Source organism: Scleropages formosus, chromosome 19 (genome assembly GCF_900964775.1).
Source record: "Scleropages formosus chromosome 19, fSclFor1.1, whole genome shotgun sequence".
In the NCBI taxonomy this organism is placed as follows: Eukaryota; Metazoa; Chordata; class Actinopteri; order Osteoglossiformes; family Osteoglossidae; genus Scleropages; species Scleropages formosus.
This window is the reverse complement of record NC_041824.1, coordinates 24,824,401-24,838,892: the sequence shown is the minus strand read 5'-3', so window position 1 is coordinate 24,838,892 and position 14,492 is coordinate 24,824,401. Positions and strand designations below refer to the sequence as shown.

At 43.1% G+C, this 14,492-nt stretch overlaps 1 protein-coding gene across 4 annotated transcripts in view; it reads left to right on the top strand.

The window, feature by feature from the left end:
- sgsm1a (small G protein signaling modulator 1a) overlaps positions 1–14,492 on the top strand; it is a 39,884-nt gene continuing 25,392 nt past the window's right edge. For 3 of the 4 annotated variants that reach the window (XM_018749125.2, XM_018749127.2, XM_018749126.2), the window contains exons 1-3: positions 428–691; positions 824–867; positions 12,586–12,661. In XM_018749125.2, coding sequence (XP_018604641.2) covers positions 673–691; positions 824–867; positions 12,586–12,661 — 139 coding nt within the window. In that variant the 5' untranslated portion in view covers positions 428–672. Of the gene's footprint in view, positions 22–427; positions 692–823; positions 868–12,585; positions 12,662–14,492 lie in introns of those variants that run through there. The other variant, XM_018749124.2, reaches the window with a different exon arrangement.

The window sequence follows — 14,492 nt, the reverse complement described above, 5'->3', positions numbered from 1 at the left end:
GAGCAATTTGTCCAAGGCATCGTATGTATTATGAGGGGATGCAATTATGCTATATTCAAAAGACATGAGTTTTTATTAAAAACACTTCAAAAAGAAAATGATCCAGGTAACACAAACTGAGAGCATCGTTATTATAGACTAATAGCTGCGTTTAATAACATGGAGTCAACTTGAAACATTATTTGTATATTTCTCCCCACTGTACATGAAGTTAATTATTGAAGATTCAACGTTTGGAACACAAAATCGTAGCAGATACGTTTAACTGGCTTTTGTGTGTGTGTGTGTGTGTGTGTGTGTGTGTAAACAGCCGAGAGGTGTGGCGAAAACACCGTTATTTTGCTCCGTCCGTCCGTGTCGCTCGCGTTACCGCGCAAGTACCCAGGCGTTACTAACTGTCTTTATTTTGTGAGCGTCGTGTCGCGTTCATGACTCGAGGGACAAAACAGTCACGCGCAGTAACACAGATGCTGTGTATATTGTGGCACGCGTTACATGTTCAGTAACCTGTGAGACGGGGAAGGGGGGTGAGCCCGCGGTCGTGTGTTACCGTGTTACACTCACTCGTGTCCCTTTAAGGGCGGACCGGAGCGGCTGCGCGCGACGGCGCGAGCGCGGCAGTCGCTGCTGTCCGTGGGAGCCGCGAGGAGCCGAGCTCGAGCCTCCGAATCCATGGCAACCGCAATGGCAGGTGAGCGGGAAAAGAGCCCCATTTTTCTCGAATTATGTGCCTTCGCCGCGCGACCGCGAGCCGCGACAAGGAAGGGCAGACATTTCGCTAACCTAACGTGAATTATTATTATTTTTTTTGTCGCTCTTGCAGAAGCGGAGACGCGTCAGAAGCTGCTGCGCACCGTGAAGAAGGAGGTGGGTTCCGCTCCGCCCGGGCGCAGAAACGCGGTCCCCTCCACAAAACACACCCGCTCCCACAGCACACACCGCGAGACTCTTCAGTCCTTTCGTACCGCGCGGCTGCCCTCGCGGAGGTGTCCTGTGCAGACACAGCTTCGTGGCTGTGTGTGTGGCCCGAGCGAGCTTGTTGTTGTTGTTGGTAAACATTCACTGCGCCTACTTGGTAAGATAAGGCTTTAGGGTGATGTTGTGAGGCAATGAGAGAGAAAGAAAGAGAGAGGGCTCTTCGACGGCTGCGTTCTCTTTGTGTCACACAATCGTGCCATTGAACTGAATTGGCGGCACTCGCATGTCGCGTGTTGTGTCGCGAGCCTCCAGGAAGCGCACGGACGCGTCCCTAATAGCGGCGCGCGCACTCATCGAGACGGCGCCACCCGCAAATGCTGGAAGGCTCGTGTGAAAATAGCAGAGCGGAGGCCCGAACGTCCCAGCATCACCATCAGAACGTGTGAACATTAATTTATGTGCAGAAATTGTGTGGTGGCGCAGCAGTCACGGTGCACCAGGAGCTCTTCCAGGTTGGTATCGGCCAAAATGGAGAAAATAAATAGGGGTCCGGCTTCAGCGCGCTTACTTTCCCCGAGGCTGAGCCTTCCTCCCTGGATTGGAAGATGTTTTACCTCCGAAAGCGCAGCTTCCCTTTGCTGGCTCCTCCTCCTCCAAGATGCTGCACAGAATTTCCTTCTGCTCTGCATGGATGGAACATTTTGTTCGGCACCATCCGTGGGCTGGGTGGGGTAGGAAAGGCTAGGAAGGGGCTAGGGAGGACTAAGTAAGGAGCCTGGAGCACAGTCCAACACTGAGCGTACGACCAAAGTATAAGAAGGCTCTCCGTTCATCATAAGCGACAGTGCACAGCACCTCTCTGTTAAAGGGAGGGAGGGAATGTTGGCACTCAGAAGGTGGCACACACTCCTCTGGGTTGAGCAGCAACACAGTGCCAGAAGGACCGCGCTGTCTGGGAATCTCGCCGAATGAATGAAGAAGAGGCTTTTGGATCGGTGCTGCCTAAGAAACCTGGAGTCGAAGGGTTATGAAGCGAGCTGTGGACAGCAGTGTTAGTGCCCTGTGTGCGATGCTTGTAGGTGCTGAGTCAAAAGACCACCAGCGTCGCTACAACGGTTGTCTGTCTTGTCTCCACTGCCCCTCCACTTCCCTCGCTGGTCCTGCATTGTACCAGTGACAGATGGGGCGTCACAGGAGTCTCCACTCCCTTCTACATTAGTGTCTCTCATGGCTGCAGGGCTCGTAGCACATATGTGGGCTTGTCCGCTCAGAATGCAGGCTTGGCAGGCTCCCGTGATGGTGCCGGTGTCTATTTAACAGCCATTTGTAAATAAACAGCTGTGTTTTTTTTTCTTCATACCTACATCCTATATAGTCAATCATCCCTGTCGTAATTGTTAATGCCAGTGGGGTTTTGCTCTGTAGAAAAGCATAATCCTATGGAAGGACATCTGTTTCAACTACAATAATGTGTTTCCAGCTCAGTCTTAGTGTGTATTCTGCATAGCAAATCGCAGAATTAGTCTTCTGTATTTAAGTACTACGTCAATGATGAGTGAAGGTTTGGTTTCAGCACCGTTTTACTTCCATTTGTTGCTGCCTAAGAGTAATAAACCCAGAAAGGTGCTCATACAAATGTGTGGAGTTATTATCCATTTGTATTTTTTTCTCTCTTTATATTCAGTGCTGCAGCTGATTGTAAGAGATGATCAATGGCTTTTGCCACAGGCCTTGCTGGAAGTGTCAATATTTTTCATTGTGACTGAGAGGACCTTCTGTGCATTTAAATGTGTTATTCTTGTGTAACTTGCTCATTCTATCCATATCCATAGACTGTTCCAGTTAGTACTGAATATAACCTTCTCAGACTGTGAGTAAGAGTTAGAAGTCACTGTCGTTATAACATACATAATAATTTCTGTACATGTATAACAGTGTGATTAAAAAAAGTGATTATTCTGGTGGGCTGGTATGACTTCTTCATCATAGATGTGGTGGATGACCAAATGAGTGCTCATATGAGCTCTTGTATTGTATTTCCTGCCATTATCAACACGGGATGATATCAGCATATAATATTACAGACATAATGTCAGGCGGGAAATGAAAGTGTGTCATTGTGCACTTCCAAAAAGAGTGAGGCAGGAGATGGATGAGGTACAGTTGAAATTGTGTGTGTGTGTGTGTGTGGCTGTCTTTGCTGTGTTCCTGCCTTTCTTTCGCTGGGCAGCTTGCACACCTGTATTTACAGAAGGAGAAGGACACGGTCATGAAGGCGTAGGCTGCTTCTACCTTCCAGGGCTATAGCTGCTCTTTAGTTTGCTTTTTGTTATCAATCAGTACTTTTTTTCAGACTCTGCTTGTTCAGGATAAAGTTTCAAGGCCCAGCGAATGCGGGATTAATGAGTTGTTACCCGAAAGACCTTAAGCAGGGAGTAACTGGAAAGGGTTTGACTTTAAGATGAACAACTGATTTTGATGAGTATTTATTGTAACATATTTACTGTGATGTGAGAGAAAATGAACACAGCGTTCACATACTGTGTGCACTGTGGTGGACATTGCTTTGCAAAATGAGCTTTGAAAGGTTTTAGGTTACTCAGAGTGAATTTCTTGAGTGAATGAAACGCACTGCTTTCCTTCTAGCAAATAAACATCTACTAATTAGTGCAAGAGCTTTTGTCAGTTTAATGACCTTCCTATTAATGGGTTTGTGAAATACCTGTGATTGGAGAACAGTGAAGCGTATCTGTGCAGTTGCCGAACACTTCAGTATTTCTATTTTTGTACATCATAGATTCATTTAGAAAGAATTTATTAGTGTCTGCAGTACAAGGGTCCATATTATAATGCTGGGGACTCTGTGTTCCCTGGCATTGGTGACTCATACAGCTTTAGTTTTGTCAGCGAGCAACAGATCTCACTACTGATGTCTGACATTGGTCATATACTCAACAGGCAGTGCGCTGGTCAAGGAAGTCCTCGTCCGAAAGGCCTGTTTCAAATCCCGCAAGCGGGCCTATTATCGTAGGGTTCAGTAAAAATGCCTGTGTGTAAATGGATAAAACTGTCAGCAGAGATAAGTTTCTATGTAATTAGATAGGCCCAGCAGCAGAATAAATAATTTTGCTTCTTTTATCTAACAACTTTTACAATCTGTTTATTAATAACTGTATATTTTTAATTAGTGTCAGAGTAACTGAACCCTCAAGGAACAGCTCTGATCAAGATATCACTATTTTTGCATGTCCCGTTAATTTTCATGGCAGGTAACAGTTGTGGATCTGACTTTGGAATTATCTGGCTTTCTGGATGTATATGTTAATCCATTCCTTATTAGGTTTAAATATAATTTTTTTCTGCTTTTAAGTTTTACAAATGATCAAATTTAGGATATGTCTTAAGAATAAACCCACCCGCACCTTTTTAAAATTCTTAACTACAGTAGGTATTCCTTAACACAAATTCAGTTAAATATGATGGAAAACTTATCAAATGCGCAGTCATGCAGGCTGTAGGATGGCTGGTTCTGTAAAGGTTAATTAAGTGAAAAGGATCCCTTCAAACAAAAGCCAATGTACAGAGTGGGACTTCAAGATAAAGACAGAGAACTGCCCTTCTAAATTGCTTCTGACTGAGCTTCTGTTCCGTGCTCCTCGCTGTTACTCTATCTCTGTGGCCTTGCACTGTCTGAATGTGGTACATGCTCTGCTGCTTAGCTGGATGGAAGGCCAGACAACGTAAGCATGGAAACAAGACTTTTCAAATCATTGCCTGTCCAGCTAAATTTTCTGATCTTCTCCAAAGAAGGCTGAGAATCAGCAAGGTGGCTTTTGCAAGCTGGAGAAACCCTAAAGCATTATTACGATGCAGTGATTTCAAACATGGTGTCAATGTTCGTGTACATTCAGAATGAAAGGTGTCTTGAGGATCTGTCTTGAAAGTAAGAAGGGTGTGAGAAAGGATGTTTACATTTATTCATGTAGATCACACTTTTCTCTAAAGTGACTTACAGTGTTAAGGTGCTTACTGTTATTTACCCCTTTTACTGGAGCAATGTAGGGTAAGTGCCTTTCTCAAGGGTACAACAGCTGAAGGTGGAATTCAAAAGTGTAACCTTTGGATCCAAAAGCAGCACCTCGTAACAGCTCTAACCACAACGCTACTAGCAAACAAACATTGTCATTGTCAGTAAAAGACAATTCAGTTTATGGAGAGGAAGTAGAATGGAGCACTAGATGAAAGAGAGGAGCAGGATCTTGCAGCAGTATTTCATAACAGCAATCATCATCCTTTTACCATGGTAAAAAAGCTGCAATTTCAGAAGCATGGTTACAGTAGACGAGTTGCTTCTTGCAAACTGTTTATTTGTGCAACAGGCAAATAAAGAGCACTTATGATACGGCCTGCTGAGCTTTTCCTCACCATGCGCTCAGCGAGTGTCCTCAACTTTTTCTCAGCGTGTGCTTAACTGGAAGCAGCCAGAGAATGGTCCGATTTCACGTCTCCAACAGCATCTTGCCTTCCACATTAATACTTATCAAAATATCATTAACGTGGCAGACTATGGCAGACTGCCAGCTACTGTTGAGCACTGTGTGACCCACCACTTCTGAAGGTAGGGGGTCTCATTCTTAAGTGCATTACTTCTTATATTACTTGGCTGCTGCTTTTCTCCAAAGCCACTTACAATGTAATAATTACTACCGTATATAAAAAAGTTGTAAACTAAGTTGCTTAGAGTGAATTACCTATTTATACAGCTGGGGAATTTTAACAGTTCATGTAGAGTATTTTGATTAAGGGGGAGGTGGAACTCTTCCAGAAACTTGTTTTAAAGAAGCAGTGAGGAGAGGTTTTGATGAGTGGTTGGTTGTGTCTGAAGCTTTGGTTCAACATTGTAATTTTTGGTGTTGCTCTATATGCGCCTGTTTATTCTTTCTCTTAGTGCTGATTGAGTCAGTAGGTTTTTTCTCTTTGTAGGTATTCAGTAATATTGCTTTTTATTTAGCCATTCTGGGAACATGGGGTATAAGAAGAATAAAACTGTGGTTTCACCCATCACTGCCTCACACATGGTCATTCCCTGCATCAAACATGTCTTTATGTGTCACAAGCAGCAACAGCCCATTGTCCTGTCATGTGGCTGCTCTGGTTGGAATCAGCTAGAGAAGGAACCACACTGATCAGTCAAACTTTTTACAGCATGAATCCTGCAAAGACAAAGGCTCATTTTCAGAGGAAGGAAGCCCAGGGCTAGTCCAACACTAAATGGTATATTCTTGCATTAAAAACCCTTTGTAAGAATCCCTGTGCTTTGAGCCATGTGGTTCATGCTGTCTGGAGTAAAAATGGGAGAAGTCCCCTTGCTGAAAGTTTTACTTGCAGAACTGTGACAATAGTTGTTCAGGGTAGGCAGGTAGGCAGGCAGTCACTGTTTGTCTGGAGCAGTTGCTTTGCTGGCGTCATGGGGGCAAGAACAAGGGTAGCTTGAACAAATTTTCCTGGCTGCAGTGACCACATTGGAAATCCATGGTGGAACGTTGGATGATGCCTTTTACTGAAATATTCTGCTGCTATTAGCAGAAGTGGGTACAGCCAATCCTTGATTTAGCTTACCCCGATTTAACGGTGTCACGCCCCCAACCGCATGCCCTTCAACCGCACCTGTGAATGATTTAGGAGGCAGGGTACAAAGAGGCTGTCTGGACACCCCAGACTGTGGAACCTCATCTGAAGAAGCCGCAGCTCAAAGAACCTCGGTGCTTTGAGTATTTCCCTGTTTCCTCCTCCCCTGTTGTAGTAGATTACCCACCTCATTGACCTCTGCTTTCGTTTCCCCGACTTTGGCTTCCACGTGTTCCTCCCAACGACGCACAAAGATCAACCGACACCTGCCTGTCCCTGACCATTCTCTTGTCCGCTGCTACTTAATAAAGACGCACCAGCATTTGAGTCCGTTGGCTGGATTCTTGTGTACACGATGACATACGGTTTAATTTCTCATTTAAAAGACAAAATTCTACGCTTCATATATTGGTACTTCCCATTATTATCCTGTTGATATGTCGTATGTATATACTTTGTTAGTCGTGCTTCAAATGTAACGCATATCTAGTACATAGATTTTTCTATTGCAAATGAGGGTGGGTAATTTATGATTATTATCAGTTTCTAATGCTTGGTATGTAATGTATAGCAAAATGTGTTGTTTTTTTTTCACATAAATACAAGTGCCATTGTGCTTCACAGTATATAATTTGGTTTTTTAACCTAATTTCAGTTTCATATAGATGCTATTTTATTGACATTTGGATTTTACAGACATTTGGCGATATCGGACACCCCTACCCCAATCATTCTGTTCAGTCGAGAAGTGGAGGGTATGCTGTAACACCAACCTTGACTTGAGTACCACACAATAGGCTGTAGCTTTGCTTCAGCTCCCCGCTGAAACAACACACCCTCAGCCAGTCCTCATCCTCTTCTGACAGCAAGACCAGAGATGTAAGCCTTAAATTTATAGCTCAAGATATTGAAGGTGGCATTTATTTCTGACTGTTTCACTGGCTGTGCTCGATTAAATCTGAAGACAGAGCTGAAGGGCAATTTCTCAGTGCCGGATGAGACCTTGGCCCGCGTTTGCAAAGGTTATCACACTGACCCATTGGATCCGAACTGCTTCAGACTCCTCGCTGTGCTTCCAGTGGCAAGAAACAGAAGGGATGTTCAGGACGTGGTGTGAGCTCTGCGTTGGGCTATGCTTTAATGTGCCTGAGGCTGGGGGGGTCATGTGTGAGTCATTTCACTGAAAAAGGTCACCGCAGTGGGTGTCAGTGCCGAACTCTATATGGCGTGTCGCCGTCTTTTTTTAACTTCCATTCTCACGGGGACCAAACCGGCAGAAGTGTGAAGAAACAAACTCTACACAGCAAAAGCAGGTAAATGTAGCAGAATCCCAGTACATTTGCTCCCTCTCTGCTGAAGACTACAGCCATCTTAGTCATCCACTCGCACGCCGATGTGGCTTCAAATATGCCCGCTGGTGAGTCAGAGCAGTTGTGAAAACGTCTCCCACAGTGTTGCCCTGTGGGAGTAAATAAGGTGTTTAATTTAGCACAGCAATGCAAGATTTCAGCTTCCTGCTTTTGTGTTGATTCCGAGGACAGTAGAGCACCAGCACAGGTTCATTGTACAGGATGTTACATTATGAACGTGTCCTTGAAAGGGTCAGTCCCTGACACATGCTGCTGTGAAAACATACGATTTTTTGCCTGTCCGAATTACATATTTCTGTTGCATGGTGCTTCGACTGAAGTGCATTTCGAAAAATACCTTGTGTTGTGTATTAGCAGGCAACTTAACGGGCAAAATACTGACTGCCTTTTTGCACGAGCTCACATTGTAAGTCAAAGCCAACAAGAGTGCAAATTCTGTACATTGAGCTGGATTCAAACCTGCATTTGAAACTATGGCCCAGGAGATATACGGCACCATCACTGCTTGTTGTGCTGTTGTGCTGTTGTGCCACCCTAGAAATGAAACCTTATCTTGTGAAATTAAAGGGAGAAAAATTCTAACTTGGTTCTGACCCCCATAACCCCAAGCCAATTATTGGCTTTAGTCACTGAAGAGACAACAAAACCAACAATCACTCTCACTCCAGCAACAGTACCATGTTATATTTCTGACTACAACACTGGTTCTCTAATTGCACATCAGTAATCCTTCCTAACAAGGCAACTCTTTAAGCGTTTACCCTGTCACAAACTTTTCATAAGTAATTTCATCAGTAAGGCAATGTTATTTCAGCCATTATGAGCCACCATAATGTCTAAGAAATTCTGTAATGTTATACAGAACAAAAGTGCTAAAATGCAAATATATTTATCTTATTTATAGTATAATTCAATGGGTTTTTACACTTATGCTGAAAGTGATTGTATGTTGTGGATGGTGGAGGAGTGACATAGAGTGAGTCATTATGGAGCTGACAGTGAAGGCGCTTGAGAACTTGCAAAAGGGTCATGTGATATGATTTGATACGAGTCAATGTTATTGTCAGATTTCTATGAAATTTGTTTTGCGTCACAGCCACTGTATCCAGCAAAGGCAATGACATATCACACATCGAGGGCAAAAACGCAAAGATAACAAAAAGAAAGAAAGGAATAAATAAATAAATAACAATACACTCGTTGCACTCGCCAGCGTAAGAAAATATGACGATGAAGAGTGGGGACACAAGAGGAGTTAATTGACATAGCTTCAAAACTGTTGCTGAATTTATGAGGGGTAGATGACAGATTTGTGGGAGGATGCATGGATGGATGGATGGATGAGATTTGTGTGATCATTCTTATTTTGATTCAACGAATAATGTATTTGATAAAATTTCTTTAAATTAGTTTTAGTTTTTGGAGCTCGACAATAATTGTCCGAAAGTCTAAATTTTCACTCCTGCCAAAGGCACACATGAACGCACAGCTACAATGTCTTAAAATGAATATGTTGTGTTCGAAGCAGTATGACGAAAAGCACTCAATACTTTTTTGCCCTTCTCAACAGTAGACTTTACTTCAGTGAATCTTTACAATATTTGAACAACGATATTTGCCTGTTCCATCAAGCAGGTTATAATACCTTTTTATTTCGCTCTTGGTCAAAGGTCAAATATGAGGGATTATGCTGCCTGACGACGTGTTTATTTGCTGAACCGGTGCCATAATTAAATCTGGCTCCCAAAACTTTTGTGTCAGAGCTTGACAGAGACTGTCATGCCAGTGTACAGTATATTCTCCCTTTCACTGACTCATTTCTGTACGTGTCAGTATTTGTGCATGGAAATGTAAAAATAAGAAAATGACACTTACTGAAGGCTGCAGCGATGATGAAAAGGGAGTGGTGAGGAGACTGAATCGGGGCAGGAAATGTACTGTTGCGTGTTCATTCTCATGTTAGCACACGTTAATCAACATAAATCACAGCTTTAGCTCATGTCTTTCACTCCAGGGATATAGTAAATTAGCATGTGCTGCATATTATTTTTTCTGTAAGAAAGCAGATTGATACCTACTGACGACAGATACTAATGTCGTACGTAATCTTTGTGCATTTTACTTTCACTTCTTTCCTTAGTGGGACAGAATGATGAATACAGTTAAGTTTGCAACAATACCATCAGTCAGTACATTGTTTCTTTGTATTTCGGTGCACTTCTTTTTAGAAGTGTTTTGTTAACAAAACCGGTTCTTTTACACGAAAAAAATATTGTGTGCAATTTAGAGGACAGCCTCCCATATGTAAATATTCCTTTTATTTAGATTGGAGACTGTCTTCTAAATTGCACACAGTATTTTAAAAGAACTGGTTTTGTTTTAAAAAAAAGGGGGAAGGGGACAAAAGCCTGTGCTGTGAAGATGATGTGCCGCTACTCAAAGGCTCTGCGGATTTGCTTTGTCTCCATCATTTCCGAGGCTTGTAAAGACTCTGTGTGTGTGCGTGTGTGCGTGTGTGTCTGTGTGAGTGTTTGTGTGTGAGGCTCACGGACTTCCTCGCCCCAAACTGGGTGTGCTGTCGTCTCTGAGGAAACACTCACCAACTGCAGGAAATTACTGATTGCTCTGCTGCTTATTTTGTCAGACAAACAGCTGAATTAGAAAATATCTCTGCAGAAGCTCATTAAGCCAGAGCGCTGTGTGTGCGTGTAGCATGTGCATTTACATTTCAGTTGGGGGAGGTACTCATTTCATCATCATATCTATGGAGATGCTCTACAAGCTCACTCTGCCACCCACCTGTGTTTCCTCTGCTTAGCTCCAGCTTCACCTGCCTTCATGTAAATGTCAGCACCCCACTGGTGTCTGCAGCAGATCACCGTCAAAGAACAGGGTCTGATGGGACATTCGCCATCTTCTCTTTCCAGCCTAATTCGGAAAAGGACCATTTCAAGCCTTTTAAGTTCAGAAGCCCTCAGGAGCCCTGCAGGCAGCTGTAGCCTCTCCAGCTGAGCTTTACCAGACTGTCTCCACTGACTCATCTGCCTGAGTCACAGGGCACCATCACCCTTGCATCCCCATAACCCCCAGCGCCATAGTCGTCCAACAGATGTACGGGTCTCTTGTAAACTGCGGGTCATAGGCTAGGTCAGCCCTGAGGACTATTTGAATAACCGCTCCAGTTTGAGAACATATGGTTGCAGTCACTGGTTCACAAGAATGGTGGTGATCATTGAGATGACACTTCTGATGAGTGTGTTTGATGTGCAGCCTGCAGACACCCTGAATTCGGTGCTTTGTAACACAGTAACACATTCAGCTGTGGATCTGGAGGTCTGCTCTCAGGTATGGTGCTCCTCGGCTTTGCCTGTGCTCCTCTGAAAACTCCGACACCTGTTGTGAGTGAGATGCCCGTATGTGGGGAGGGGGTTCTGCTCTCTGTCAACTTGCTGTGTGATTACCCTTTAGACAATACCATTTAGACAGTAAAAGATCAGTACCACCCCACACAGCGACGACTCTGTATGGAGTCTATTATTTGTTAAGAGAAATGATCTCAGGTGGCTCCTTGGAACGGCAGATCTGGACCAGTGTGTTTCTCCTCCAGTGAGTCCAGCCTACATTTGACAAGCACATTTCACATTGACAATTTACTCTGTTTCTTTGGCATTAGCACTAAGCATTCAAACTGTGTAAAGAAGTTACATAAAACAGTCTTCAAAGTGTTGAGTACTTTAACTCCCTTCCTGAGGTCCCAAGATCTTGTATGAGGCAGACTAAACTGATGATGTTTCAACAATGGAGCTGTCCACACACACACACACACACACACACACACACACACACACACACACACACACATGCGCGATCCCACAAACAGCTGTGACATGTTTACACTGTTGTGTAAAGAAGAATGAAGCAAAGACCCGTCACCGTAAAGGACAGATGGTGTCACAGCTCATCTTCGTCACATGGCCTGGAGGCCTGTCATCACAGGAGGTCTCCTGTGTTTGCTTTTGTTAGTAACATCCTCCAGCATGTTTCTTCAGCATCTTCTGCTGGTCACGCACTCCTGGAGAAGTTCTGTATTGTGTGTTTTTCAGATTTTTGTCCATTATACACAAAAATGGAAACAGTGGAATTAGGTGAAGGCTATTATACATATTATATGTATAATTATGTTCATTGCACTGCTAAGAAAAACTGTTTGCCTTTTTCCCATTTTCTCTATTTGTGCAGCTTTTTGAATTTGATCCGATCTTTTTGTTAGGTCTACCTGCACAGGGCCTGGAAGAGGAGAAATGATGCCAGTATTTTTTTTTACATCATTTCCTTGGTGAGGAAGATGATGAAATGTGCAATAATTGGTGTGAAAAAGCACTTGCCATTTCACGGTCACTCAGTGTTTGAGGCACATTTAGCTGCAATGACTGCAACTGAACACTTCCTGTAGCTGTAGTAAAGTGTTCATTTCTTAAAAGCGACATTCATTCCCTATGTAGGGTGTTACTTAGGACCCCCAAATGTTCAGAAACGGGCTTGTCTCCTGCTTCCGCACTTAATTTTCAGCCGAGCTGCTCAAACTTTTTGCAATGTGCCAGCAAAGTCTTCATCATTCCCTGTTTTAATGTAGTTTTAGCTGAGATATGATGCTGTCTCTCCCTTCCAGGTGAAGCAGATCATGGAAGAGGCAGTGACCAGGAAGTTTGTGCATGAAGACAGCAGCCATATAGTATCCTTCTGTGGTAAGTCTCCGAAATGGAGCCTGTGAGATGGCGATCCACACGTCTGCAGCCAGATACTTTCACTGGGAACCAAAAGGAGTCCACAGGGAAGCAAACATGGTGCTTCTTTGCATTTTCTCCTTGGGAGCCGCATTGGATGTGACACTTTAATTTGGGCTCTCTGTAGTCTTTGTAGTAATGGTGGCATGTAAATGGATTTAGACCGCTAGTTTTGTACAAAGCACAGCCTGAAATGTACCTTAGTCACTGGCACTTTGGTGTCTTCTGGCTTGGGTTAGCAAATCCCTCTTGAAATCAGAGAGAAGAGCAGCACAGAGGTAAAGTACTTGAGTGGCAGAGGGAGTGGACGGGACACTACACACAAGTGTGCCATCAAGTCATCCTAGGAAAGTGCCAAATGGCTTAACCCCCGATGCTCAAATGTTTCAGAAGAGGAGGATAGACGTGAAGCTGCAAAGACCATCTGAGGCTGGTGTGTGTGAAGAGGTTCCAGATCATTGAGCAATAAACACAATTCAGTGTATTAAATCACTAATTGAACTGAAATTAAAGTGGAGTCTTTGGGAGGGGACCACTTCTAGATAATATAATTGATTTCTTCAAATTTAGATCCTTGCATGTTAGCTCCTGCCATACAGATAGCGCAGATGCATGAAATGAAAGCTCTGTTCTTTGCTGATAAAGGTCAATTGTGCAAACTTAGTTTTAGTATTTACATCTGGAATTTTTTTTTAGTAGTATGTTTTTTTGTCTGAACACATTCTGAGTCAAGTCTGTATGACAGGGCTGTCCAGCTTTTTTTGGTCAAATGCCACAGTCATCAGTGGTACCATACTGTAGGTCAAGGGTTCAACGTGTACAAATTTCAGTGACAGAATGAGTCTTAAAATTAAAAATTATTTTTTTTCTGTTGTATTTCGGTGTTATGTGTATTCAAGTGTGTGTCTAACTGTCACTGTTTTATCATGTTTTTCAATGGAATTTATAGTATTTATAGGAGGTATATTATATATCAATACTTTATACAATGTTCTAGCGGGCTGCATTACTTGAGCCATTGGTCCACATGGTGAATTCCCCTGCTCCATGACTTTTTGGTTTTAAAAAATACTGTCTGGCATTTTGGAGGGTTACTGTGCATTGTGGGATTTCTCTACCCATGTGGCTCTGGGTACTCTCGATACAGATGCCAAGCATTTGTTGTTGAAGTCTTCAAAACATCTACATCACATGTGGAACAAAAAAAATAATTGTTAGACTCTTTCTAGCTGCAGAAAACTGTGCTGCATGAGATCTCATTAATTCAGGAAAGAATGACCAGGATTCCTGTTTTGGTGCTGTTTTCTGTTGTCAATATCCTCTACTATGGGCGTAATGATGAGACAAAAGGAATACGCTGCCACCTGTGACTATTGTTTGGATTATGTTGCTCACTGAAATGTCTGCTTTAAAACTGAGTCCAGTATTAACCACAAAGAAACATTTATTAATATTTTATCCTTTAGTCAGTGTGTCTCTTGTCACATGGTGGTACTGTTACCCATTGTATGAAAGCAAAGAGTTTATCGATAAGGTTTTCCGATGTATAAAGGATCGTTTGTCAGTGTTAAACTTACTGTGGGTGCTTAAGCTGCCAGGATTTTAAGTGGTACTGGAGCATGTAAAAAAAATATTTCATAATGTGCTGAGACAGAGTCCATGCGAAGGTGACAGGCATCTTTCTTGTACCGAGGTCTATAGAAAAAGGCTGCTATGTTAAACATCTTCTTGCATCAGCTCCATGTTAGCCTGGTACAGATACATTCTCATGTGAGTTTGTGTTTGTCTGAGT